Source organism: Paroedura picta, chromosome 15 (assembly GCF_049243985.1).
Source record: "Paroedura picta isolate Pp20150507F chromosome 15, Ppicta_v3.0, whole genome shotgun sequence".
Classification (NCBI taxonomy): domain Eukaryota; kingdom Metazoa; phylum Chordata; class Lepidosauria; order Squamata; family Gekkonidae; genus Paroedura; species Paroedura picta.
This window is the reverse complement of record NC_135383.1, coordinates 10,446,465-10,473,810: the sequence shown is the minus strand read 5'-3', so window position 1 is coordinate 10,473,810 and position 27,346 is coordinate 10,446,465. Positions and strand designations below refer to the sequence as shown.

Genomic DNA, 27,346 nt, shown 5'->3' with positions numbered 1-27,346 from the left:
AAACTAAGGATAGGCCTCAAAAAACCTATCAATTGCGCAGATATGACTCCATCAACTTGGTTTTGTTGGGCTTGGTGTTGCGAGCCAGTTTGGTGTAGTGGTTAGGAGTGCGGACTTCTAATCTGGCATGCCAGGTTCGATTCCCCACTCCCCCACATGCAACCAGCTGGGTGACCTTGGGCTCGCCACGGCACTGATAAAACTGTTCTGACCGGGCAGTGATATCAGGGCTCTCTCAGCCTCGCCCACCCCACAGGGTGTCTGTTGTGGGGAGAGGAAAGGGAAGGCGACTGTAAGCCACTTTGAGACTCCTTCGGGTAGAGAAAAGCGGCATATAAGAACCAACTCTTCTTCTTCTTCAGTAATATCAGGGCTCTCTCAGCCTCGCCCACCCCACAGGGTGTCTGTTGTGGGGAGAGGAAAGGGAAGGCAACTGTAAGCCACTTTGAGCCTCCTTCGGGTAGGGAAAAGCGGCATATAAGAACCAACTCTTCTTCTTCTTCTTCTTCTTCTTCTTCTTCTTCTTCTTCTTCTTCTTCTTCTTCTTCTTCTTCTTGTATCTAGCTTCTGGGGCATCCAGGTCTTATGGAGCTCAGTGTAGGCCTGGTTGGCCTCTTTCTCTTTTAGGCATTCCTCTACAAGGCCCTGGGTACAGCTCTGTCCACCGCGGGGGACGTGGCTGGAGTGACGCTGTATCTCCAAGAGTTATTGTTGCACGCAGATTACACGGATGAAGACCAGCGAGAGGTAAGTATTGCTTTTGGGCTCCTCCATTTGTCCAGAGCTTTGCTGTGCCTGGCAGGTTTTAAAAGGGGAAGAGGTGGTCAAAAATCAAGGGGGGGGGTAAGCACAATGTCAGCTGAGGAAGACAGCCTACCTCTGGGGGCAGTTGTAGGGGAAGAGCAACAACTGTGCAAAGCTTTGGCCTTCGTGCATTGCTTTGGACTTTGCACAATTCCTGGTTTGAAGAGAGGATGCGGGATTCGATGAGCCTTCTGCCTGATCCAACAGAGCTCTTCTTAAGGCAACTGAGACCTCTCTTTCTGCAGGGTCTCTGCCAATGCCTGGCCTATTGTGGAGAAGGGCAGTTCCCTGCCACACTGAAGGCCCTGAGCCGCTTTGAGGAAGAAATTTCCAAGTGGGAAGATTCGGCTGACTTTTACTTCAGCCAGGTTTGGATTCTCCCCCTCCCCACCCCCTGCATCCATCTTTTCCTAATTCTGTCTTCTGCAGCTGGAACAGCCTGCCCCGAAATAAACAGGCTGCCTGCTTCCTTCTCTTTGGATCAGTGGAAGCTGACTATGCTTAAATTCATCCAGCCCATGTTCAAAGGAGCCCTCTGGGGGTTTTATGCTTTTAAAAATTGCTTCTGGGATTTGGACAGGCTGTGGCTTTTTTTGCGATTTTTACGGTCTTGTGGTTTTGATCTTGAATTTATTTTGGGAGCTGCTTTGTGCGGGTCTCTGAAGATTTTAAATTAGAAACCTTTGTCCCTCACGGTGGAAATGTAGCCAGTTGTCAGCAACTCATCCCTGGCTCAGGTTCAAGCCCAAGGGAATGGCAATCGCAGAACAAACTAGCTCCTGGTGACTCAAGTAAGTGAGCCAGGCTAGCAAGGGAGAGTCTTCTGCCTCATCTGCCTGTATCCCTTCGGAGGACAGTTGCATCCCCACCTGTCCTGAACCAGAGCCTTAGTCTCTCAGGACCAGGACTGTCTCTTGAAGCTGGGGACTGAACCTGTTGACCTTCTGCCTGCCAAGCAGGTTCTCTGCCGCTGCACCGTGGCCTTTCCCTGTTGGACACCCCAGAGAGTATCGTTCCTCTGTGACAATTTCCCTTTCTTTGCCAACTGCAGGGCTTGCCACAGCCAGAGAGGGACAAGGTGAAGAGTGCCCTGCTCCTCCTCTACAGCAGTGCCACGATCCATGCCCCCCGACAGCAACTGCTGCTCCATCTGGCGACTGATATCACACCCAGGATCCTGCACCACTGCACCACAAGCAGCCCGGAGGTCAGTCTGGTAGGCAGCCTTCTGGCTCCACCCGGCCACAGTCAGATTTCCCTGCAAGGAGGGGCTGAACAATTCCTGGTTCACACAGGACAATAGCGGGTAGAAAGAACTTTCCTGTATTCACACTGCTAGTGTCTCATTTAAACTGGGTCCGCTGCTGTTACATGTTCAGTACTGGCACACCAATGCATGCCTGTGGATCTCAGGCACAATCATCGACTGTTTAGCACCTACTGTCCCACTTTCACCAGCATTGTGTTTCAGTTGAGGCTGAATCGATGAAAGGAGTGATCCCAGAATGAGCGTCTGGATGTGGAATGGGAGGAGTGGGTATGCAAGTGAACAAGGGCATGTAGGGTTGCCAGTCTCCAGGTGGGGGCAGGAGAGCTCCCAGAATTACAACTGGACTCCATGTAATAGAGGTCATTTCCCCTGAGAAAAGGTTTGCTTTGGGAGGGGGGGACGTTTGCATTATACACCACTGACAACCCTCCCCAACCCCAAAATCTCCAGGAATTTCTCTCCCTATAACTGGCAATGTTAGAACAGCCAGGGTGAGAAAATGTCCTGAAACTAAAGCATAAGGGAGAGCTGTGGGCCGATTACCCACCTGTTGAGTGGAAGTCACAGGACATGCCTGCCCCATAGAGCTTCCTGCCCCCTCTCCCCAGCAGGCTTCATCCCCTTCTGCTCTTCTCCATCTTGGCCCAGGTTGCCAGAGATCCTGAACTGATCCTGAGCTTTACCCGGTCTGTGTCTGAGGTCTGCCTTTCTATCCAAGGTGGAGGGGAAGCCGCAGCCTTCCTGCTGCCCCAGAAAAGGGCTCTTGTTGGCCATCTCGTGGTGAGTGACAGAGTTGTTGTGGTTGTGAGCATCTGCCTAGCTTAAACACACAAAGAGAGGAGCACCAGGAGGCTTAAGGGGCGGCATAGAAATTGAATAAATAAAATATTGTATTGTGAAGCAACTTTGCATAGAAAGAGAGGGGGGAGAGTGTCCTACAGTCTGTATGTTCTGCATTCATTCTGTTCTGGAGGCAAGCAGGGAGGAAGTGGGCTTAAAGGAACAGGAAGTCTCCAACTGGAGAGGAGTGTCTGAAAAATCCCCAGAAGTTCCTAATCTAACTATGCTAAACACACATCTCCTCTGATGCCCCCTGCAGGATGTTCTTCTCACGCTAGTGAATCATGCACACTGCAGATCTTACATAGAATCAGACAAGAGGAAAGGCGGCTCACTGTTTACTCCATGAGGATGGGGAAATTCGAAGGGGTTGGACAGGGTCTTGTAATTTGTGGCTGTGGGGGAAGAGAATGGCCAAGAACCTTTGCTTTGTGACTTGCGGGAGGCCCCTTCCAACGGGGTCTGTTTCAGGATATCATCAAAGCCGAGCCCTTGGATGCCCTCGTGTCTCCTGTTCGCCAGCAGGCCATGGTGGCCCTCCGGCACCTGAGGTATGTTCCCCTTTCTCCCCCAACCCCTTTAACCTTTTAACGGGGTGAGACACCATGGGGATTTTAAACCGAGAAGCCCATTTACATGCACATATTCCATGAAATATATCAGGGGTCCCCCAACCTTTTTGGGGTCTGTGGTCATCGTGGGCACAGCAACAAAATGGCTGCCACAAAATGGCCGTTGCAGGAAGTGGAGCCAGCCCCCAGATGATGGCCGCAATCTAACTCTCGTGCTGCGGAGGCAACTACTGTCAAAACAATATTTTTTAAAAAATCTGCACAGCCAATGGGAAACACTGAGCAGAAGTCCTGCCTGGCCCTGCCCACTTCCTAAAAACACTGGGTAGGTTCCAGATTAGAGTATGGGTGGAAGTCATGGGGTCTGAAATATAAGAGCCCCGTGTCTGTCTTTCTCAGCAAAGTGCCAGAAGCCATGAGCCACGAGGAGAACCGGGAGCTGGCAGAGCTATGCCTGGGCTGCATCTTCGCCTTGCCTCCCCTCGAGCTCACAGACAATGCAAGTGAGGTGCGGCATATGCACTGTGGTTGACGTGAACAGGGGGGATGCCAGGGTGTGCGGGCCTAAGAGGAGAGATGCTGGCTGGGAGAGCGTCCAGTCTTTTCTCCATCCCTGGATTGTGTTGCAGGCACTCTATGCCGGTGCTATGGCTTCCCTGGCAGAGCTGGTGGAGACCCTGCTAGAAGAAAAGGAGGAGGAGGAGGACGAGGAAGAGGGAGATGCCCGTTCAAAGTGGGTCCAGGAAGTCTTCCAGGTGAGCAAGCTAGAAGGACAGCAAGCGTCAAGCTTCAAGTCCCTGCTGTTTAAGCTCTCTCTCGTCTCCTGACACCTTCTTGTTCTTCCCCGTTCTATGCAAGTTTGTCTCCTATCCTCAAGCCCTCTGACAAGGCACAGTTAGTTCCACAGAGAGGCAAGGGCTCGTGGCTTAACCGGAGAGAAGGTGCTGACTTGAGTATCCAATTGTCTTCTTGCTGCTCCCTTCAAGGTCTTCTTCTTTGTACACCAGGCATTGTCTATTCCAGGGGTAGTCAAACTGCGGCCCTCCAGATGTCCATGGACTACAATTCCCAGGAGCCCCTGCCAGCGAATGCTGGCAGGGGCTCCTGGGAATTGTAGTCCATGGACATTTGGAGGGCCGCAATTTGACTACCCCTGGTCTATTCCAACAGCCCTACTTCCCGGGTACTCCTTGGGTGCATGCCAGCCACTGCTTTTCATTTGTCTGGGTTTGAAGGTGGGTTTTCTTGTTGTTTTGTTTTTTGAGAGAGGTGGGGCTTGGAAAGCATGCCTAGGGACGGGGTGTGTGTGCGAAGGCCTGTTAGTTCCATGGAGTGATTGACACCTCCTCCCTTTCCCCACAGCTTTTACTGTACTGGCTGGTTTCCGAGCAAGAATGGGAACGTGCCCGCGCTGTGCAGCTCAGTGCCCACTTGCTGGATGAATGCCACAGACGGACCACTGCTTCAGTGAGCACTTCCGAGGAGACCAGGGAGTGCCCTAGTTCAAAAACAAATGCCCACACACCAAAAAAGGAGATTCCCACGCATGCGGGTGGGAAGATCACGGTTCTTGGCTATGCTGCTATTCTTCTTGGCACAGAATTGGTTTCCAGATCTGCTCTTTCCTTTGCTCTACGTACACACCGCCATTGTCCGTGTTTACAAAGGGCAGTCCCTGTTTAGAATGCATGTCTTGCACTACAGTGCCTTTTGAAAAATGTGTGTACCGGTGTGGTGCTCCCTACGCGAATGGGAGTTGTTTGTCTAGATCTGGGGGTGACGGGGCTGGAGAACGGCTAGAAAACAGAAAGCAATTCTGTAAGATGGAAGGAGAAGGGAGGGAGAGAGATTTATGGGAGAGTTAAAGAGGCACCTGTGCGTTACGAATTTTGGAGGGGAGACGGCCACAAATCATGTTTGAAAAAAAAGACAGAAATACAGTAAGGAAAGCACTTGAATGCCATTGGTTTCCAGTCATCTCAGGGGGATTACAGATTGAGCATTTTCTGCAATCTCCTTCGTGGAGTTATTCAGAAGGCTTCCACTTTCTTAAATTCCCACGAGTTATGCCAGGTGGCATGATCCAGGAGGGCTTTTGATACTGCCTACCCAATGATTAATTACTAGTATACACGGATTGTATAGGTTCTGAATTATATATTGATTGATCGCCACCTGCCTTGTGTCTGGTTTCAGAGAAAGAAAGACTAAAAACACTCCAAAGACCTAAATGTCCTAAATGTTCTTCTGTTTTAAAGAAGAAAACTGTCACACATGAATTACTGCCCAACCCCGTTGCTTCAGCAGCCAGGGCAAGGTGCCTTAATTGGGGAAAAGGAGGGGAGACAGCCAAGAGGAAACCTGCATCCTCGTAAGAACATCCGCACCACTCTCCTTCCTCTCTCTCCAGCCCGGGATCTCCTTTGGGCAGTATGGCCGTCTGATTGCGACTCTGGGGCCTTTCACCTGCGACACAGCCGGGACCATCCGCCAGGCCGCTGGTGACTGCATCAAGACCTTGCTGAGCATCCAAGGTGAGGGGACTAGGCAAGGACGATCAGATGAGCACCCGGCCAACTAATTTTCTCTGCCTCCACCCGACTTGTCAAGTGGCACTTGGCCAACCCAACTTGCTTTCTCTGAAGCTACAAAGTAGCTGCAGGGAATGTCCTTTTAAAGATCAGAGAGGGCCCCTTTCTCAGTCCTCTGCCCAGAACCCCTGCGGGGCCACACTCTCCTGAAAGTCCATTGCTTGGTGGTGCAAGAGCAGCTTTGCCATGGCTGGCCAGAACCTTTTTAGGGTGTGTGTGTGTTCGTGCATGCGTACTTACATTCTATTACATTCATTGATAAATGCTCACAGAAGCAGAGTTTCCTGTTAACTTGCTGAAACTGTTCAGTACGCTCTGATTTTTTTTTTATGTTGCCAACTGCACGTCTACACAAAAAAATATATATTGGTTTCAGACCAGTTTTCTCTCCCAAGTCTTAAGAACACTGAGAATGCTGATCATTTCCCCCCCTTCCAAAAAGTGGTGGCTGGTGGTGCATTCAACCACATTAATTTTACAGTGCAGACGTGCTCTGCTGACTGTCAGTCATTTGAATACTGCCCTGATGTTGGTTGTGGGGCTGGAGCCCTGATGCCTGCCCTGTCCTCGGCCCTGGGGGCATCTTTTCCAGGCACGGCCACACTCCACACACCAGAAGGTCGCCGTCAGGATTGGAAGCTGCACCGCATCCAGAAAGATCTCCAGAGCGAGTGTCGGCGAATAGTCCACGTGGCCTCGTTCCAGCTGGCCAAAGTAAGGGGCATGTGGAAGTCTTTGGAAAGCAACACTGGGGAAGATTCAGGCCCAAGGACAGCCTCCCATGACCAGACCTAATACGGTCTCCGGAAGTGGGAAACAGTGAGAGGACTTGTAGAAACATGTTAACCTGGACAGAGTAGTGTAATATCAAATTAAGTTATTATAGAGCTGCCCAAATAGCCTACCTTACCAAAACATAAAGGAAGGCGCCTTCCCAGGAATCCCTGTGGCACCAGGGAGGAGCCATTTTCGTGATCTGCACCCAAGGAGAGGCCAGGGCGGTGGGTGGGGGAAACTTCTAACGTTCTCCATTCCTCAGATTGTCAACTCTACCATTCCCTGCCAAGAGATGTTGGCCTTTCTATGCTCCTTGCTGGAGCAGTTGGGGACGGTGAGTGCGGCCTGCGACCGGGCCGTCCTCCTGTGGTTTGAAGCGATGGTGATGGAACAGGGCCCAGACCTGAGTGGCAAGGTAAGGCTAGGTTGCAAGTCAACCGAAGCAGGTTGCTTGACAGCCAGCTGTGCCTTGAACAGCTATGTGATATGGAAAGGGGCGCTCCTGCTGTCTGGCTGTCTGCATGAGCCTTCCGAGCTCCTGTGAAATTAACTCTGAGCTTGTGAACGGCTCTTTGGTCTTCTGTCCGCAGGTGCAGGTGGTCTAGAATGGGGTCCCAACATGGCACATACCGGCACCTTTCCTGGCCACTGCCAGGTCTTTTTAGAAAGGGGGGTGGAGTTTCTGCTCAACACTGGAGTTCTAATAGATGCAAGGATGGCCAAACAGGGCCTCTCCAGATGTCCATGGACTACAGTTCCTATGAGCCTCTGCCTGTAATAGCACAGGCAAATTAAAATAGCATTATTTCAGCCACACCTGTCACAATTGTTGCTATTATTCTCTCATCTCTCTTTCTCAGTGTATTTTTTAATTAGTTTTTAATCCCTGCGCTTGGGCTTCTTCTGCCTGGGCATGTGGCTGGCTCTGCATCCTGTGGCAGTAAGGCTGCTGGCTCTGGGTTGGGAAACACCTGGAGATTTTGGGGGTGGTGCCTGCTCAGTTTTTCGGATCTCAGTGACAGCAGCCAGCTCCTGGCTCTTTTTTTCTAGGTCTGCAACCTGGTGGCCTTCATCTGCTGCAGCCTTCAGCAATCTGAGGACCCGCCTCAGCGCCTGTCTTTGGCCCGGGCCGTGGCCATACTGTCCAAGTACCATCTCAAGTGGGTCTGTGCCTCCCTCTTGGAGCAGCCCTTACTTCAAGACAGGTCCGTGGTGGGCTATCTGAGATTGGAAGGTTCATTTGGGACATGGATGCTGCTCACAGGAAGTCTCAAGAATGGAAGACCAAGAATTCTGCTCCCCAAAAATAAAGGGTCTTTCATTCCCCAAAGCAGGGGTAGTCAACCTGTGGTCCTCCAGATGTTCATGGACTACAGTCCCCATAAGCCCCAGCCAGCATGCTGGCTGGGGCTTATGGGAATTGCAGTCCATGAACATCTGGAGGACCACAGGTTGACTACCCCTTCCCCAAAGCACTCATTACCATCCTATCCTGAAAATAACAATGTGTCACAAACCTCTGTGCCATCTCCAGGGCAAGGAACGAACTCTGGGCCGCACTTGTAACTCGCACGGGGTGCTTTGTTCCCATCCTGCGGTACTTGCTGAGACAGCTGAGAGCACAAGGAGGGACCAGGGAGACTGGTGGCGGGAACAGCCTCGGACAGGTGAGAGCTCTGGCTTCCAGGCTGGGAGGGAGGGGGGGCGGACAAGAGCCCCTCCACACCAAGATTTGCAAGGCTGGAAGACCAACAGAGGTGTGAGCTTCAGCCATTTCCAGGTGGAAAGGGAAGAGGGAACAGGGTGTTTATTTTCAGAATGGCTCTGTAGACATCAAGCATTGCTCCCTCCAGACTGCGGTCTCTTTTCCAGGTGCTCACTGCCCTCCGAGAGGTGATTGTGGGTCTGGATGACTGCAACAAGTTTCTCCCGCTATTCCCCGAGCTGTGCTACTTTCTCCTGTGCCGACTCAGCAGAGACCCAGGCACAGAGTCGCTGATTTCAGCTCCTCTTCTGGAAAGAAATGAGGAACTCGTGACACCCCATAGGTGATGTTCTCCACATTGCACCTTGTGTGGCTAGCTCCTTCCACACGCCTGCCATGCTCGGAATGAACATGGCCTTCGTTCCTTTGCCCTCACAACCTGGCCGCCCACCCTAGCAACCTTTGACTTCTTCATACTCCCAATTTCCCACTTTGCCTTTGACAACAGCGCCAGAAGCAGAAAACGTTTGTTTTTGCAACAGTTTCATGGCCCTTCAGATATATATATTTTTAATTATTATTAGATTTATAGACTCTCCACAAACGGTTTACAAAATAGTTAAAACATTCCTAATAAAATTTAAAAGATTTTTAATTAGAGCTCCAAATATACAGACATCCTTTTGTTCCCACTCCTGCTCCAAGATTAATGAGTCCATGAGCAGTGGCCCCCTTTTCACTTCCATTTGGTGAACCTCTGATTGGTGCAAGGGGGGTGGGGGACTTGCTAGTCCTTTTCTTTCTCTTCGTCATCTCCTGGCCAGGCCCTTCTCAGCTAAGCCCATCTGCATTCCAGGCTGGCTGTCGGAGTGTTGCAAGCGGCATTCCAGAAAGCTTTGCCCAAGACTGCCAGGGAACTAGATACAGGAGATACATGGTACTTCCTGGCAGAGCCGTGTAGCTTCCTGAAAGGCGTTGCCCAGTTGGCCAGGTGAGGAGAGCATTTCTACTAACTCTGCAAAGCCCCTGGGAGATTCCAATCCCTTTTCATCGGTTCCCTTTTATTTTATTTTATTTATTTATGTTATTTATTTATATTTTTATACCGCCCTTCCCTACGGTTCTGGGCGGTTTACATAAAACATTTTTGAACATTCACACAGAACACTATCAAAATCAATATGACAGTATGACAATAACAACAACCTTGACCCTTGACAACAGTAAAATCAAGGAAACAGGGACAGTTTTTAAAGTGCTTTGCCTTCTTTTCTGATCTTGGGCTTAGACGGCAAAGCAAGGCTGAGCTAAAGAGCATCTCTGGTTTTGCAAAATGTCTCTGACATCACAAAATTTGAGGCCAAAATTGAAGACCAACAATGTTTTGTTCAAGCTTTAGTGTCCATACATACACTACAGCCAGTTTGGTGTAGTGGTTAGGAGTGCGGACTTCTAATCTGGCATGCTGGGTTTGATTCCCTGCTCCCCCACATGCAGCCAGCTGGTGACCTTGGGCTCGCCACAGCACTGATAAAGCTGTTCTGACCAAGCAGTGATATCAGGGCTCTCTCAGCCTCACCCACCTCACAGGGTGTCTGTTGTGGGGAGAGGAAAGGGAATGCGACTGTAAGCCTCTTTGAGCCTCCTTTGGGTAGAAAAAAGTGGCATATAAGAACCAACTCTTCTTCTTCAAATACAATGAAACTGTCTTCAGCCATTGCATATAGGTAGACAGAGGGTTGAGATGAGTTAATTGCTAGCAAGGGCTAGTTGCATGCATAAAGCAACTGGCTGATTATAGCTGAGGCTGGATGAAGGCAGTTAAGATCTGTGAAAGGCAGTAAATTAGCATATAGATTGTAAACGGCAGTAAATTAGCATACAGATCTGTTTAGAATGTGAGTGAAAGTTTGACTCCAGTTCGAGAAGCACACAGCAGGATTTTCTAGTACCCAGGGGAAGAATAGGAAATATTCACTGGCTGAGGATTCTGCAGGACCAGAACCAGCCATATCAGATAGAAGAAAATTGGGGAAAAGTGTTATATAAAATAGTGTGTATCTATATATTGGCCTCTGGTGAAGGTCAATATGATTGAAATGCATCAGATCTGAACTTGTTGGTGTTTGTGGAGTGCACACAGAGATGTTTTAGGTGTGCCCAGTAGATAGGATTTTCTTTTATGGTTTTTAAACATTTCTGAGCTCTAATAATAAACTGTTTTGATTTTTCTATATCTGATTTTAAAGAAATCTGTTTAAATGTAGATGAAGGAGCCCACATCTGCACATGGCTAAGTCTCTCAGCCCCTGTTTATATCCAGAAACGAACTATGCTGGTCTTTGGGTGCCACCAGGTTGCAGCTTCCTACTCTGGTTCTCAGCAGAATCCGTATGCTAATTTGGCTGGATGATCTCTAGATCCCTGCATGTAGGAAGAAGGCTGAAGCCTGAGCTCTCTGCAGCCTGACTCGTCCTTGCTTTCCACCCAGGGCCTTGGGGTGCTCAGGGCACCCTCTCCTTGAAGAGCTCCTCCGCCGACTCCTGCCATCTCTGAGTGCTTCCAGCACAACCAGCAGGGACCTCAGCCTGGTCTTCTGTGCAGAGGTGAGATTTGCTACTGTGGGAGGAGGGGGGAAGAAACAGGTTGGACGCGGGAGGGAGGAAGAGCTGGACGCAGGTAAATTTTAATAAGTTTTAATTTTGTAAGTTCAATATGGACACAGAGTTTCTCCACCTTGGACTGCTCCATGTTGCCATTCCAAATGGTCAGATTTGGGAGCTTAGCAAAGGCTCTTTGTCTGCTGCAGCTCACAGGTCACCCCTTGGTGCACAATCCGCAGACGCTCCAACTCCTCCTGCAACGACTGCTGAGTAGGTCGCGGGATGGGGATGCCACCGTGCGTTCCTTGGCAGTGCGAGGGCTGGGCACCATGGCCACGGTTGCTCCAGAAGAGGTAGGCCAAGGATACATGTGTGCATGACCCAAACTCTTAGCTTATGGGCATCTCTGGTTTTACAGAATTTAACGTGGAAAGCCCCTGAGATCGTCTGCTTTGGTCCTGGAGCTTTGAGCATTCCAAGGCTTTTGCGGGAGGGAGTTGCTTGCCTGGGAAACACATTTGCTTTGACATAGACCAGGGGTGGCCAATGGGGCTCTCCGGATGTCCATGGACTACAATTCCCACGAGACCCCACTAGCAGCATGTGGAGAGCCACTGACGTGGCTGGCTTGACCCTTGAACCTCTGAGTTGGCGTTGAACACGAATGGAAAAATGGGGATGGGGGAGGGACTTTGCTATCAGGAGCAGATGGTGGGAGGTTCTGAGGATCTTGGAGAAGGACCAGGCCAGGCAGTGACTAATGCAAGGACCGCCCTGCAGACCAAGAAACAGCAGAAGGCTCTGCTGGCATCCCTGCTAGAAGCTGCAGCCGAAGCAGTAAACCTTGAAGTGGCTACTGAGGGCCTGCAAGCGCTGCACAAGGCATTGGGCTGTCTCAGCGGACGCCATCTGGGTTGTGCAATCCAGGCTGTGGCCCACCAGGCCCATGCACACTTCTCACAGGTGAGTTGCCTTCTACTGCATCAGTCCAATAAGATCAGTATTGTCTCTCCAGGTGCTCTCCAGGGTCCTTCCCATCACCTCCTACCTCGTCCTTTTCACTGGAGATGCTGGGGATTGAACCTGGGACATTCTGCATGCCACATGGATGCTCTTCCACTGAGACCCAGCCCAGTCCTTTCTTGCTTTGTCCCTTCTAGCAGCAGAGCAAAATTTGAGTCCAACAGCACCTTTAAGAGCAACAAAGGTGTGAACTTTTGCACACTTCCTCAGACAATGAAATAGGAATCATCAGAGTGCAGATATAAGGAGAGAAAGAGGGGATTGTAAGGAATGCAGATATAAGAACTGAATGAGGTTACGTAGTAAGAAACCAATGTCCCTGTTGATTCCTGGGGATTCCATTGCTTTGAGTGTTGTAATAACTTTCATCTCAGCAATTTCCCTTTCCAGTCTGTTCTTGAAGTTTCTTTGCAATAAAACAGGTACCCTGAGGTCCCTCATTGTACATCCTGGAAGGCTGGAGTGTTCTCCTATAGGTTTCACAGACCTGTGATTTTTGATATCAGACTTGTGTCCGTTCATTCTTTGGTGGAGGGAAACAGCAGCTTCTGTTTCTCAGTCAGACGATGCCCTGCGGGCTGCAGCCTTTCAGCTGTTTGGCCACTTGGCCGAAGTCGCTCAAGAAAAGCACATAAGGGGCTTTGCCAAGGAGACGCGAGATGCTTCCGCAGCCCTCCTGTTACACTTCCGGGATCCAAGCCCGGCTGTCTGTAAGGTAGGTAACAGGGATGCAGTGCACACCTTCTGTGGCAGCCCCATCTCCCAGGCTGGAGCAATCCCCAGGCACCCCAAAAACAGCCCGAGCAAATCCCCCTTGGCCCTTCTCTTGACATTAGGCACCCAAACCCTTGACTTTCCATTCCAAGCAGCTAGGGCTCCTCCTGGAAGAGGCACTCTCCTCTCTACTTAGACCTGCAAGGGGGTGGAGCTTCCTGCAACTGGATTGGGCCACAGACCACAGGACTTATGACTGTCAAATTCCTGAAAGAGGACCTCTTGACTGTTTCCTAAAGGGAAGAATCCAGTCCTTAGTCCTCCTGGCTGGGAATTCTGCAGAGTCAAAACAAGCCAGCTGCCAAAGGGCATCTTAAATGCTCCTTCTGTAGCTCTCAGGAGGATTTAAACTCCCCCTCAATGAAACAACTTGTGTAAATGCGGCAGAGAAGGGTAAAACTCTGCAGGTGAGGCAAGCTGCTCCACTTTAGGCCAAGAGTACGCAGAGCCACAGAGCCTGAGCGGGACAGCAACGGGGCTGTGACTTTGCCCATCTCTCCTGCCAGGCCTGCTACACAGCCTTCATCTTGTGTGCCCCCTTATTGAGCCTCCGAGAGCTCACTTTGGACATGGACCCTGCATTGTTGATGGACATGTCTGGGACACAGCACTCTCGACTGATGGGCGGGGTTTGCCAGCAGCTGGTGAGTGATTGGCCAAGAGGGAGATGTGGTACCCGCCCTTCCCGGGCAACACAGGTCTAAGTTGCTGCTGGCATCCAGCTATGAATCTGTCTACATACATACACACACAGATACACACACACACTCACACATGCACACAGTCCTCCTCTTCCCTCTGTGTTTGCACAGCTGTGCTTTCTACGTCCAGGGTCAGCCCAGGTCGTATAAGCCAGATAAAAGGTCAAGCTTGCTTACTTTGCCCAATTCTGCCTTTTTGTTCTGCTCTTGCTAAGGTAGGGAGAGGGGGACAGAGGGCTGAAGCCACACCCCTGGAACTCTGCAGGGCTGAGGTCTAGAAACTTGTGTGTGTGTTTTTTAACAAAACCCCAGAGTTTAAAAAATTGATTCTCAGCAGGTTGCATTTTCATGAAGGTATAAATGCATTGCAGCCATCTTGTATGTGGGTGGGAGATCGAGGCAGAGGGGCTAGCACTTCCCTGCATGGGGGGCGGTGGTATGGGACAGTTTTATCTTTTGTCACTCTCAGGCCCAGACAGACCCGGCGCTCCTGGAAGTCCTGATTGCAGAAGTGCCCAGGTATATTGATTGTCCCTGGGAAGGGATCCAGATTGCAGCGTGTCAACTAGCAGGTCAGTATTGTGTCAATTGGGTGGGGGGGAAGCTGGAGGCACAGGGTAATCCTTGAGGGGGGAAAGGAAGGGGTCCAGACATCCCTCCAGCAGAGCCCTTATTGGGGGCACCCACACAAGGCAAGTCTTGCATTGGCAACTCCTATCTTGAAATGAATCCCGGATTTCCCCTTCTCCACATAAGGGATCCTGGCAGAGAACATGGGCGTGCAGCAGCTCAGGCGGCTGGACCTGAGGCCACTGTTGCAAGGTGAGTGTTGCATATGACACCCTTTCGTCATTCTGTGGGAGGCAGAGAGGATCTCAAGGAGGTTCTTTTGCTGCAGCTAGGAGGGGCGGTGGCTCAGTGGGAGGGCGTCTGCTTGACAGGCAGAAGGTCCTAGTCTCCAACTCCCGCATCTCTAGTTAAAGATCAAGACAGCAGGTCAAGGAAAAGACCTCCACCCAAGGCCCTGCCAGTCTGAATAGACAATAGTGACCTGGATGGACCAGTGGCCTGTTGGGTAACAACCATGGCTCATTGGCAGAGCCTCTGCTGGCCATGCAGAAGGTCAATCCCTGGCATCTCCAGTTTAAAAGGAGATGTGAAAGATCTCTGCTGCTTATGACCAAGGCCTGCATGGCGTGGAACAGGTCCTCAGGTGGCAGTAGGCGGACCAGAGAATGCCAGTGCCCATCCGCAGGAAATGCTCAGCTGTTATTATTTATTTATTTGTATTTATTTATTAAATTTATTACTCGCTTCTCCCCGGAGGCTCGAGGCGAGTTACAACACATAAACCCCCAATAAAACCATACAATAGTCATGTAAAAACAGCAATACAATAAAACAAGATGCAGTAAAACCTCAAACCATATCTGTACTACCCCTCAATAATCCACTATAGAGGGGGGGAAGACAGAGGGCGCTTAATGGTCTTCGCTACGGCTGTTGTAAGGTGGGCCAGATCGTCCTTGCTGCATCCGCCCCGGGTCTCTTTGGTTCCCACAGATCTACACTCCTTGTGTGACGGCCACCACGCAGCTGACATTGAGGTCAATGCCACGGAAGCCATCGACATCATTGGGCAGAAATGGCAAGCAGCAGGACAGAAGGTGAGGCCAGGAAGCTCGGCCAGGGGACGCCGAAAGAGGCCTTCAGTTTTCGGCTGGTTCTTCTGTTGACACCAGAACTTGGGACGATGGGAACCTGACCTGCATGAGAAGAGGGCGTTCTGGAGAAGAAAAGTGGCAGGCGCTGGTCTGCTGTCCTTTGGGCCTGGGGCTTTGGGCTTCCGCTTAGCCAATTAGGGAGACAGCAAGAGAAAGGAGGAGGGGAAGGGCACACGTTTGGGGAGCAGAATCCCCATGGCTCTTGAGGCCTGGACATTAACTCCCAGAGTATGACAAATAAACAAGATGAACTTGAACGTACGGAAAGGTAAATATGACTGGATTGGCATCACTGAGATTTGGGGGCTTGACTCTGCCCTAATTGAAGTGGAGGTAGCAAAGGATATCACTTGTTCAAAAAGGTGCATCAGAAGGGAAAGGGGAGCCACACTGGGGTAAAAAATGTGTACATTTATACAGAAATTCCAGAGGGGAGGACACCTGGGTAGCCCCATGGAGAACATCTGGGTTAAAAAAAATGGAGGAGAAAATCAGAACAATATTTTCATGAAGGACTATTACAGACCATCAGAGCAAGATGATGGTTTCTTGGAACAGGTTAGCATTAGTAGCGGTGGGAGAAGGAAAACTTTCATTTTTATCGAAGACTCAGAAGAAAGGAATCCCGACGACGACGCCCCAAATTTGGGAGCAATAGCAACATTTCAGTAGAAAGGAATACAGTTCAAAATGACTTTGATAATGCAGAAGCTGGGCTGAGAATAACCAAATAAAATTCAATTGGAGACTAATGCATTTATGCAAAAAAAGAATCATATGCATCAGTAGAGGGCAGGAGGGATGCCTGACTTCACAGTAGAACATGAGAAGAGCCCTGCTGGATCAGACCAGTGGTCCATCGGGTTCAGCCTCTTGTCTCACACAGTGGCCAGCCAGTTCCTCTGGAGGGCCAGCAACAGAGCATAGAGGCCGAGACCTTCCTCTGATGTAGCCTCCTGGCTCTGGGATTCAGAGGCTTAGTCCCTCTGAACATGGAGGTTTCCCTCAGTCCCCATGGCTAGCAGCCACTGATCGACCTCCATAAATCTATCCGATCCTATTTCAAAACTCAATTCCTGTGGGTCATCATGACATCTGGCCATGAATTCCACATATTAATCTTCTTGCTGTTTGATTTCTCCAGTTGAGCAAACAACAGACCCTTGGAAGGTCACCTAGCTGGCTGCACATGGAGGAGTGCTCCTCTGGACCTTTGAACCCCCATTATGTCTGTCATGGCCCAGGAAGCCTTTGTGTCTTCCTCCAACGAAGACTGTTCCTTCTGAAGCAGCCCTGGCTCCATGGAGGCACTAGAACCCTCCTAGACATTATCCTCCTAGACATTCTCACCTTCCTTCGGTTCCACGTCTGTGATGTTGGTTGCTCCTCCCATCAAGGTCTCAAGTGTTCCGTTCAAGGAGGAACACGATGACGAGGGATTTCCATTCCTTTTAATGAATGGGCTATTGATTCACTTCTCTGCTTCAGTGCTCATCAGGGCTACTTACAGGTCCAGTTATAAATAATGTTAAATGCATTCAGAAATGATAATCTAGTTGGTTTTTATGCTCTGCTTTTCACTGCCCAAAGGAGTCCCAAAGTGGTTTACAATCACCTTCCCTTCCTCTCCCCACAACAGACACCCTGTGTGGCCAAGTCCAATGTCAGGAGTGGAAAGGCCATGGACCCACTCTGAAGCTCCCATGGACCCCTGGTTGGGAATCCCTCCCTTAGGCCTTAAATGGAACCAAAAATGAGATAACTCTTCTCCCCGGTGGGGGCAGCATAAAAGTGGCCACAGAATGCTCCCTTCTGCCTAGAAATACATGCTTTTGATTCTAAGCCGGGAACAGAGAATAATTCTTGGGTTTCCCCTCCCCTTTGAAGGAGTGAGGGCCAAAAGCTGGAAATGTGTTCCAACACAGATCACAGAGTTCAACAGAACACCTGTTTTGTGCCCAGATTGTTGGGGAAGGGGGTTCTGCCTGCACAGGAACAGGCATGGCCTAGGTGTGTTGTACAAAAGGAGAACGCCTTTTTTGGATTTTTGTAAAATTTTATTTTCGGTGATGGCTGAAAATCCAGATGGGCACAAGAACTGGAAAAGAAATGCAGACAGCATATTAGATATCAGTAGGATTATTAATAAATATAGCAAGATAACTGATTATTTGTTCTTGATAAAGGACCCTAAGATCTAATGAGCAAAATTTGCTTTGGATCCTTGCCCCTTAAAGAAATTAAACTGGCTGCAACCAAGGTTAGGGCCTTTTCTGCCCTGGCCCCAGTCTGGTGGAACGTTTTTACTGGTAACATCAGAGCCTTTCAGCACCTTGGACAGTTCTGCAGGGTTTGTAAGGCAGAGCTGACCCACCAATGGTTGAGGCCCCCAAAATTAACATTTAAAATTCTACTGACTTCCTAACCTAATCACCTAATTCATTATTATCTGGCATCCCTTCTCCCTCCCCTCCGAGCAGGAAATGGCCCAAGCAGATTAGCTTTAGTTTGAATTCTGGATTTTAAAACCTATAAAAACTTTGGCTTTAATTTGTATATCTATGTAATTATATGTTTTTAATTATAGATAAACTGCTCTGACTCCCCGGGGAAGGGCAATATATATACATGAATATTTTTTAAATTATTTTTAAATAATTAAAAAATATTATTAACTAATTCACTGTGCTGTCCTACACAGTTGCCTCTTTGAAGTCTGTGGTCTTAGAAGGCAGGACTCCGCCTAGGATTCTACTTTCACTTAGAATACTTTGAAAATTCATGGAATGTATATTTGCTGTTCTTTGTTTTGCCAACCAAATCTTTGTATAATGCCAATAAAGGTGCTAAGACACTTAGAATATTGATACACCTGCTGCTCCTTCATAAGCTCAAAGCAGTGTCAGGATACATGGATAACATCACAAATATGAAAAGCAACGTTAGATGAAAACAACACAACTGGAGGTCAATTTACAATGATACTTTTATAAAGTTTGGCCTGCATTTTTTTTCCTTGCTTAAAAACTGACCGAGGCTGCCCCTGGGAAATCAGGAATAGGAACTGAAACCCTCCTGACCTCCCTTAGCACTGGGACTTTAAGTAGCCCCTTCTGTGACAAACACAAGGTTCTTGAGGACTCTGAGAATCGTAAAGCTAGAAGGGCCCCCAAGGGTCATTTAGTCCACCCCTCAGCAAAATGCAGGAAATTCACAGCTATCTCCCTCCCACATCTCCAGTGACCCTTGCTCGATGTCCACAGGAAGGCAGAAAAACTTTGAGGATCCCTGGGCCAATCTGGTTGGGAAGAAAATTCTTTATTGGCTCCAAAGCAGTTATCAGCATTACCTTGGGCATATTTATTTTGTATTTATTTATTATTCGATTTATAGGCTGCTTTGGAATCTATATATAAGTCTACTATATAAGAATTGGCTGGGCTGGCCTGCCTCGCCTCTCACCATCTGCCTAAATTCATTCTGAGAAGCAGTCCAGGTGGTGTGTAGCTCTCAAGCCATTCCAAGCTTTAATCCTTAAAACCCCTGCTCACCTTGACCACGTAGAAAGGGAGAAGTGTCGGCAGGCCTGGACGCTTCACGCGGGGTGGTGGTAATAGTAGTAATAGCCTCCGTAGGCCACAGTCCCCACGGACAGCATGGCTCCTAAAATCTGCATCAGCTTTGATTTGTCCAACCACATGACACTGCCTTTGGGGAGAGACAAGCAAATAACATCTTGAGAATCCTGAGTGATCCAATTGAGGGAGTTTTGTTAAGGAGTGGGGATGCCCAGTGGGACCTTCCAGATTCTCTGGGGGACCAGTCAGATGAACTGTGTGGAGAATTTGCATTGTTAGTATCGGTGGCCAGGGTTCGTAGGGTTGCCAGTCTCCAGGTAGCAACTGGAGATCTCCCACTCTTCCCAGTGCTCCCCAGACACTCAAGATCAATTCCCCTGGAGAAAGTGGCTGTTTTGGATGCCTAATGCAGCTTAAATACATTAACTGTCTTTTAAAGGTTTTGTGTTTGGAGCGATATGAAATTTCCACCTGTGGCGACAGACCCTGTGGCAGCAATGATAACTGATGTCAGCTCACCCAGTTGCCTTCTCCTGCGGTGCTGTCAGTTGGCAAGGGAAGCAGTCAGTCAGCTAGGGATGCCATCCTCCAGGTGGGCCCTGGAGATCTCCTGGAATTGCAACTGGTTCCAGGTCCCCTGGAGGGTGGGCTCTAGGGCATTGTACCCCACTGAGGTCCCTCCCAAAATCTCCAGGAATTCTCCAAGCTGGAGATGGCAACCCCATAGTTGTTGTTACTTAGCTGCGGGGCTTTGCTGCAGGGGTTAAACTGAAGCGCGGGAACCTCTTCAAAGAGGTCCCGCCAAATGGCACGGGAGCGTGTGCAGAGCGCAATCCCCTCTCTATTAACCCCCCCAGGCCCATCCCACTTCGCGGGCCACGCCTCACCTGCCATCCGGGACCCCGAGAGACCCCCTCCGACGCGCTTGATCTCGAGGGCGCCCTGGGGGCGGCCGGGCTTGAAGATGGCCGTGTGCACCTCGACGGGCACGGGGCCCTCGGCCTGGAAGACGTCGCGGAGCAGCTCCTCGAGGCGGCCGCGGGCCTCCGCCTCCTCGTCCTGCCGCGGCTGCACGATCACGCCGACCAAGGCGGCCGGGGCGCAGCGGCTCTGCTCCCGCACGCCCTGCAGCACCTCCCGCAGGCGCGCCGGCCGCTCCCGCAGCGACGACGGCCGGCAGAGGAAGAAGATGAGCTGCCCGCTGGCCTGGCCCGTCGGAGGGGGCGCGGTGGCGGCGGCGGCGGCGGGCGCGGCGGTGGCGACGGCGGGCTGGTACAGGCTGGCCTCGCTGGTGATGGAGTCGAGGGTGCGAGGGCTGGGCTCGCTGGCGGGGCTGGCCTCGACGGCGCGGCGGTCCGGGCCGGCCGGGCAGGCGACGGAGGGCAGCACGTGGTGCGCGAAGGAGCTGAGCACGGCCTGGGCGCTGTCGGGTTCCCACGACTCGCCGGCTAGCAGCACCACCTGCGTGCGCTGCACCACCGCTTCGGGCTCGGCCGGCCCGCCGACGCCGCCCCCGACGCCGCGCCCGCTCCTCCGCGCCGGGCTCCCGCTCCGCTGCTCTTTGCGCTCCATCCCGCCTGGCTGGGCGCCGGCGGACGGCGCTGGCCTCCTCTGCCGCGGCGTGTCACAATAGCCCCCCGGCTGCCGCGCACCCCACGTAAGGGCCTGCGTGCGCCCTGCGCCCGGGAAAGGCTGTTTTGGGCGCGCCCGCGCGGCCCTCTCCAAGCCTTGAGCCCAGGGCGCACCGGATCCGACGGCGCTCGCGGCGCTTGTGAAAGCGGATCGTCCTTCCAAGGTGACCCTCCTGTTACCAAAGCTGGTGGCTGGGAAGACCCACTAGCTATCCGGAGCAGCAAGTGCCTCCTAGGCTGTTTTTTTTTTGGGGGGGGGGTGGGGAGGGGTCGGGGGGGGGGAGTACCCGGCACAGCAGGAGATGGAAACAACCTGTTGGGGCCTTATCAGGCCTCACCGATCTGGATTTTCAGACAGTTTTCGAGAGTTTTCCTGTTGGAGTGGACATTCCAAGTGCTGTATATGACCTGTGGAAATCATTGCTGGAGTCGGTATTGAGAAGGCCTCAAAAAGAAGACCAGAAAGTCAAAACCAACAAGTAAATAAGGGAGGAAGGTAACAGAGAACCCTGATTCTGGAGGTCTCCTTTTGCCTCGGGGAGAGAAGATGAGATTGGCCAATCTCATCAGATCTTGGAAATATAACCAGGGTTGGTGACTCAGGTGATGGAAAGCCACTGCAGCTTCTCACTGGCCTTAGAAACAGCTGGAATGAGCATCGAAAGTCATTTAGTCCAACTCCCTGAACTGCACAGGAAATTCAAGACTACCTGCCCACCCTCCAACCAGATGAAGACAAGAAAACTCTCCAATCTTGCCTGGAGGAAAATTCCTTCCTGACCCCAAAATGGCAATCGATCAGCATTCCCCTGGACATTGTAAGAAAGGACCACTAAAGCTGAACACCGGCTCATGGCTTTCTGCCCTCCTTCTCACGATCTGCTTAACTTCTTCAAAATGAGCTTTGCTGTCCTATGGCCATCAGGCTCTCCTTTAAAACCTCCAAAGGAAAGCCCACCATCTCCCAAGGAAGCCTGCCCTAACTGTTAGGAAATTCTTCCCAGGGTTTAGCCCAGAAGCCCCTTGCGGGGGTCCCCCCAATAGCAGAGAGTTAAATTAAAATATATATATTAAAATCAATTAACTCCCACCTATTCAGGAAACCCTTCCAGGGTCATCAAGAATTCAGGGTTGATAAAGCCTGGCCTAGGGCTTTAAAGGTTATGACCAGAACTTTGAATCCTTTTCCAGTCTTCAGTCTGGAGCCAGTGCAGCTGCAAGAGGACAGGTCAAATATGGGTCCCAGGATGGACCTGTGCCCCTGCATTCAGGCCCAGTTGAACTCTCCGGAACTGTTTCGAGGGTAGCCCTTGCTGTAAGTCGGATCCGGGTTATATATATTACATAATGTGATGTGTCATGTGAATTCTTAGGCTTTGCTTTGATTCTATTTTTTTTTAAAGTACTGGTTGGTTCTGCAACCCTGTTATTGATTGTATGGATTCACCTTGAGTCCAAGTGAGACCCGAGAAAGGACATCATTTTTTTTTAATTGCATTATGAAAAATAAACGTGTCCAGCGTTTACGGATGTCGAGATTCTTTGTGCGAAGGACGGGTCAAGTGGCATGGACTGACTTTGCAAGGGTGTCCCCCAAAGCAGAGCGATCGTGTGGGAGTGAGATGGGCTTCAGAAAAAAAAAACAAGGACGCCCAAGCTGGATGTTTTGCTTCACCAGCTTCATGCCCCACTTGGGAGTGTTTGGAAGCATCTTCCGGCTTCTGCGACCGGCGGAATCTAGCCGTTAAGCATTTTCCTGGTTGGCATCGCTTACGGATGGAGGGGGCCAGCTGGAAAGAGTCCAACCCTCCGCTGTGGAAAAGCAAAGCTCTCTCTTTTGTGTAGGAAATGGGCTCTTCAGGAGTAGACTGGTAGGATGACTCAGTTTTCCTTGTCAAGGGAGTTCCACCTAGGGGAGAGCATTCAGAAGTATAACCAAGTCCATTTGCAGCTGAAATGGCCCGCAATGCCCCTGAATACTGCTGACTGCCCAAACTGAACTTGGTGACTCATCCACATCGGGGGTCCCCCAGTTGGCTGGGTAGCAACCATCCAGATTTTCAACGTCAAGCTGTGCCCCTCCGACTTGACTTCTGAGTCGGGCCTTGGCTGAGCTTTGTGTGTCTTCCCAGGAGTGTGTATTGTGACATCACTGGAGGGAGGGTAACTGAAAACCCAGCAGGATGAGCCGAGGGCAGAAGGCAGCTGGGTCCATGCGAGCAGGACATGAGCAAGAAGAGGCAGGGCCCAGGGCAGCCTCCCGATCCACCATGCCCTGGGGAGAAGGTGCTGCAGGACTTCCAGGTCCTGGCACAGAAGATTGGGGGGCACCCGGAGGTGCTCCTCATCGGGGAGACCGTGGGGGGCAAGGACATTCACACTCTCATGGGCACTTTTGTCAAGGATCTCTTCTCCGCCAACTGTCAGGCACTCCCCCCTGGGGAAATCCTGAAGGACCAACGTAATGCCTTGTGCCCTCCGGGAGTCAAGCCGTGCCGGCTCATCTTCTTCCTGTGCCGAGCCTCGAGCGTGGCGGGCAAGCAGGAAGAGCTGCAGAAGGTCCTGAAAGACGTGAAGCAGCTGGTCCAAAAGGCTCCGTGTGCCCTGGTGGGAATTGTCACGGAGCCCCAGAAAGGGGAGGAAGCAAAGGCCCGCGGCCAGCTGGAGAAGCTGATGCGCAGCGTCTTCCCGAAGGCGCCGAAGAAACGGGGCCGACAGACCGTCAGCAAGGGAGCCATTGGCAAGGACCTGGAGCTGGAGGATGTTGAGGTGGAAGTAGAGATCTACTTCCCCGGTCAGCCGAAGGGGAAGATGGCCATCATGAAGGCGGCCTGCCGTGCGTCAGAAGCCCTGTCCAAATGCGGAGGTGCGACAGACCCTGGGAGGGCTATCGAGCAGGGCGAGGGAGTGGACACTGCCCGGGGTAAGGCAGGAGGGGGGAGACAAACAACATGGCTGCTCCCTTAAACGCTATGCTGCCCGTTCTGCCTGGCAGATACTGTCGGCTCCCTTCCTAGAGCCAGCGTGGTGTCAGGGTTAAGAGCGGCAGCCTCTAATCTGGAGAACTGGGGCTGATTCCTTCCACAGGCAGCCAGCTGGGTGACTCTGGGCCAGTCTCTCAAAGTTCTCTCACTCCCACTTACCTCACAGGTTGTCTGCTGTGGGGAGAGGAAGGCAAGGTGATTGTAAGCTGCTTTGAGACACATGAGGCCTGCTGGGTGACCTTGGGCCAGTCACAGTTCTGCAGGTGGAGGGGGAGTAGGGAATCAAATCTGTAATTATTAGCCAAGATGGAAGCTGGAAAAAGCTTTCATTAGAATGGTGAACCTGGAAGTGAAAACAGAGCTTTCCTTATGGTTTCAAATTAATCTGTTAGCAGAAACCTTGGCACAATGTCAATGCTGGGGGTGTGCCTGGGGTGGGGTGGAGGAGAAAATCCCAAAGGGACATTACATCTGCTCCTGGAAGAGTGTGTGATAGGCATGCCTTTCTCCAATTAAGCAGAGAAAATCCACTCTTGGATATGCTGGGGGATGTTGAGTGACTCTGTGGACACTGAGCAGTGCAGACTGGTGAAAGGGGGGATGATCAACCCAAAGGGGGACAATACAAATAATAGTATATTGACTGTGAAATTTGGAGCATTCCTAGCTAAAACTAGAAACTCCACCTCCCCTGCTTGTGTTTCACATATGAACTGGAGGACGCATGAATGAATACACCTGGACCATCTCCTTATGTGGGGTTTGACATTAAGATACAGTGATGGGACTATGAAAGACAAACCAACCAGTTTATTCAGGGACTTGCTATGCAGGTTACTGTATTCATCAGGCTTGTATATTGCACTAGAGCTTCTGAGTCAGTTTGCAATAAAGAAAAACGGATAAATGAAATCAAAACAAAAAATAAAGGACTTGGGGAAAATTCTGTCCAAAACACGCTCTGACAAAGCCAAAATAAGTTACCATCAGGGGAGGGATCCTCTGTTTAAGGCCCAGCAGAATGAAAATAAAACATGGAGGCTTCTGAAAGGACAGGAGCGCGATAGGCATCTAACCGAGGGGTGGCATGCCAGGATTGGGGCCACTCCTGAAGAGGCCTGATCCTAGTGGGGAACTGACAGTATTGCATGCACAAAAGGTGACGGGTGTCTAAACATTTGCTAACCTTTACTCGCAGGTTCTTGGAAGTCAGTAGCTGTCAAAGGCTTCCTGGGAACCGTGTTCGTGGCCGGCCTTGCCTCTGCCGGGTGGTATTTCTACAATCAAGGCATGATTCCATCAAATATCATTCCAACAACCCTGTTCCCTTTTGCTTGAGGTGAGTGTGTTTTCTCCTTCAGCCCAAAGCCTTGTTGCAAACTGGGTGAGGGAACTTGTTCTCTCCATTCCCAGAAACCTGAACTTGGGATGTGACCCAACAGAACTGGCTAGTAAAGAGATTCAGGGAAGGGGAAAGAACAACTTTCTTTTGCAAAGAGCATGTAACTGAATGTGGTCACATCAGATGGAAGGACAGTGACCAGGTTAGATGTCTTTGAAAAAGGGTGTTGGCCGATTTATGGCGTAAGAGAAGCCTACGATTTACCAGGACAGATATACACAGCATACCTTCAGCCACACAGCAAAGATCCTTGTGTTAAGTTGGCAGCTGGTCCCAAAGCAACATTAAAAAAAAATGAGCAGGCAAAATGATCTCCAGTGGCCAGTCAGAAACCCTGGTTTACGAACGCCCCAGCTGACCTTGTTTACTTTCTAAGAACACTTGATAGCCACTTGAAAAGGCCCTTTAGTATCCAGGGGCACCATGTTGGAGAACCCAGTTCTAGATTGTTACTGGAGGAAGAAATTACAGTTTGTATGTTTTCATACTTCTGAACTTGTTTGTGCTTAAAGAAGACTCGGTCGCCCTGATGGTTGTGGTTTGTTTTTCTCTCCAGAGCCTGGACTCGTCTGGATTTCAGCTGTCCTTCAAAATAAACCAACAGCATGACTCATCCTGTGGTTGTGTGTGAATATCCAGCTGGTTCTGGAATATCTTAAATCCGCTGTTCTAGCACCCTCTGCTGGGGAAGACTTTGAGGTCTTTCCTTGCAGAAGCCTCCACGGCATGGACACTGACTTTAGATCACCTCCTACACCTCCCGTGTCCTAATGCTCTCGGTATTGCATCTTGCATGGTTATCTAAACAACAGTAAGCTATCTCCTGCTCTTTTAGCTGTGATGAGGTTCTTAGATTTTCACTGATTTTCAGAGGAAGTAGAAAAGGGACTTACAGAAAACAGCCATAGATTCAAAGGGGTAGCCGTGTTGGTCTGAAGTAGCACAATAAAATCCGAGTCCAGTAGCACCTTTAAGACCAACAAAGATTTAATCAAGGCGTGAGCTTTCCAGTGCAAGCACCCTTCGTCAGACTATGATCTTCTTGCATGACAGGGAATTGTTTTTTGCTATATATTCCCTGTCATGTAAGAAGATCATAGTCTGACGAAGGGTGCTTGCACTCGAAAGCTCACGCCTTGATTAAATCTTTGTTGGTCTTAAAGGTGCTACTGGACTTGGATTTTATTGAGAAAACAGCCATGTATTTCTGAGTTGATAAATAATGGTTGAGAGACAGCAGTTAACCACAAAGAATGCTACTTCAAGGGTAGAATCAAAGATGCTCTGGTCCAGTTGGTTTTTCTACCAGACCCATATTTGTGACTTCTAAATATTTTGAATGTTCAGTATAACCACATTTGTGGATTCAAGATGGTAGCCGTGCCACAAGTTTCAGTAAAAAGGTCTTTGAAACGACAAAAGTTGTTAGAAGGTGGGATATAAATCCAAGTGGAAATATAAATAAAATCACCATTCTGCCATGGAAGCTTACTGGGTGACTTTGAGCCACTTGCACATTCTCAGTCTAATTAACCTCAAAGGGTTGCTGTGAGGATAACATGAAGGACAAGAGAATGATGTATGCTGCTTTGAGTCCCCATGAAGGAGAAAGGTGGGGTCTATAAGAAGTTCATAAATAATAAATACAGCTGAAGGGGGGGTAGATTGCTTGGTGGATGGGAAAGAGAGTGAAGCAGGGAAAGTTGAGAATAAGGAGGCAAGGGAAAGAAAAAACAGTGTGTGGGTATGGGGAGAACATAGGGGGAAATGAGGTGTCCATGCATTCCCCAATATGCAACTGGGCTCTTTGAGCACCACTAGGCCATAGTTTTCCCAGGCAGAGGCTGTTGAGGGAGGGAAATCTGAATATGGGGCAGATAAAGTTAGGCTAACTTGTGCGTAAGGAGAGGCTAGGCAGGCTGGCAGAGAACGGAAAGAGAAGATAGTGGGGGCAGGTTAAATGAGATGCCCTCCCTAAATATTTTCAGGGCCCAGATCTCTAATAGACAAGTAATCCCACCTCTGCCCTTGTGGATTATATATTCACAAGGGCAGAGGGGGTATTATAATCTTTAAACCGTGGCACCACGGACTAAATAAAGTGTTAAGGGCTGCCGAGGTGGGATTTGTCCGTGATGAAGAAGGGTCCAGATTGGACCCTTCCTCACGACAATCGGAGGGACCAATCGGCAGGCGCTTCGCGCCTGCAGATTGGTCCATCCGATTCCCAGCCCCAGCAACTGCGAGCTGCGCGCAGCACGGCTCGCAGTCGCTCCCGGCCTAACGCCCGAGGGAGCCCCCGGCAGTCGCACGGAGCGCGGCTGCCGGGGGCTCCCTGCCTGGCGGCCTGACGCGGCCGAAACAACC

General features: G+C 50.4%; 3 protein-coding genes across 7 annotated transcripts in view; 2 read left to right on the top strand and 1 right to left on the bottom strand.

Annotated features, from left to right (window-relative positions):
• The window catches only part of LOC143824261 (maestro heat-like repeat-containing protein family member 2A), a 30,866-nt gene extending 12,648 nt beyond the window's left edge, over window positions 1-18,218 (top strand). For 2 of the 4 annotated variants that reach the window (XM_077311341.1, XM_077311343.1), the window contains 23 exons: window positions 628-747; window positions 1,050-1,172; window positions 1,856-2,011; window positions 2,723-2,854; window positions 3,386-3,465; window positions 3,886-3,994; window positions 4,116-4,241; window positions 4,849-4,953; window positions 5,897-6,020; window positions 6,670-6,791; window positions 7,117-7,269; window positions 7,905-8,059; window positions 8,389-8,521; window positions 8,727-8,902; window positions 9,416-9,550; window positions 11,051-11,165; window positions 11,369-11,515; window positions 11,943-12,125; window positions 12,745-12,900; window positions 13,466-13,603; window positions 14,130-14,232; window positions 14,417-14,482; window positions 15,224-18,218. In XM_077311341.1, coding sequence (XP_077167456.1) covers window positions 628-747; window positions 1,050-1,172; window positions 1,856-2,011; window positions 2,723-2,854; window positions 3,386-3,465; window positions 3,886-3,994; window positions 4,116-4,241; window positions 4,849-4,953; window positions 5,897-6,020; window positions 6,670-6,791; window positions 7,117-7,269; window positions 7,905-8,059; window positions 8,389-8,521; window positions 8,727-8,902; window positions 9,416-9,550; window positions 11,051-11,165; window positions 11,369-11,515; window positions 11,943-12,125; window positions 12,745-12,900; window positions 13,466-13,603; window positions 14,130-14,232; window positions 14,417-14,482; window positions 15,224-15,396 — 3,030 coding nt within the window. In that variant the 3' untranslated portion in view covers window positions 15,397-18,218. Of the gene's footprint in view, window positions 1-627; window positions 748-1,049; window positions 1,173-1,855; window positions 2,012-2,722; window positions 2,855-3,385; window positions 3,466-3,885; window positions 3,995-4,115; window positions 4,242-4,848; window positions 4,954-5,896; window positions 6,021-6,669; window positions 6,792-7,116; window positions 7,270-7,904; window positions 8,060-8,388; window positions 8,522-8,726; window positions 8,903-9,415; window positions 9,551-11,050; window positions 11,166-11,368; window positions 11,516-11,942; window positions 12,126-12,607; window positions 12,714-12,744; window positions 12,901-13,465; window positions 13,604-14,129; window positions 14,233-14,416; window positions 14,483-15,223 lie in introns of those variants that run through there. The other 2 variants (XM_077311342.1, XM_077311344.1) reach the window with 2 other exon arrangements.
• LOC143824265 (uncharacterized) lies at window positions 17,420-20,578 on the bottom strand. Its single transcript, XM_077311349.1, has 3 exons — window positions 19,850-20,578; window positions 18,936-19,092; window positions 17,420-17,482 (listed from the first exon to the last, which is right to left on the bottom strand). The coding sequence occupies exons 1-2, from the start codon at window positions 20,532-20,534 to the stop codon at window positions 18,980-18,982; spliced, it is 798 nt and encodes a 265-aa protein (XP_077167464.1). The 5' UTR covers window positions 20,535-20,578; the 3' UTR covers window positions 17,420-17,482; window positions 18,936-18,979.
• Window positions 20,579-22,771: 2,193 nt separating this feature from the next.
• Window positions 22,772-25,592, top strand: LOC143824264 (uncharacterized protein C2orf72 homolog). Of its 2 annotated transcripts, none has more exons than XM_077311348.1 (3): window positions 22,772-23,459; window positions 24,776-24,916; window positions 25,536-25,592. In XM_077311348.1, the coding sequence occupies exons 1-2, from the start codon at window positions 22,820-22,822 to the stop codon at window positions 24,913-24,915; spliced, it is 780 nt and encodes a 259-aa protein (XP_077167463.1). In that variant the 5' UTR covers window positions 22,772-22,819; the 3' UTR covers window position 24,916; window positions 25,536-25,592. The 2 variants fall into 2 exon arrangements, with proteins under 2 accessions (XP_077167463.1, XP_077167462.1); XM_077311347.1 differs by having other exon boundaries at window positions 22,772-23,516.
• The last annotated feature ends 1,754 nt before the right edge of the window (window positions 25,593-27,346 follow it).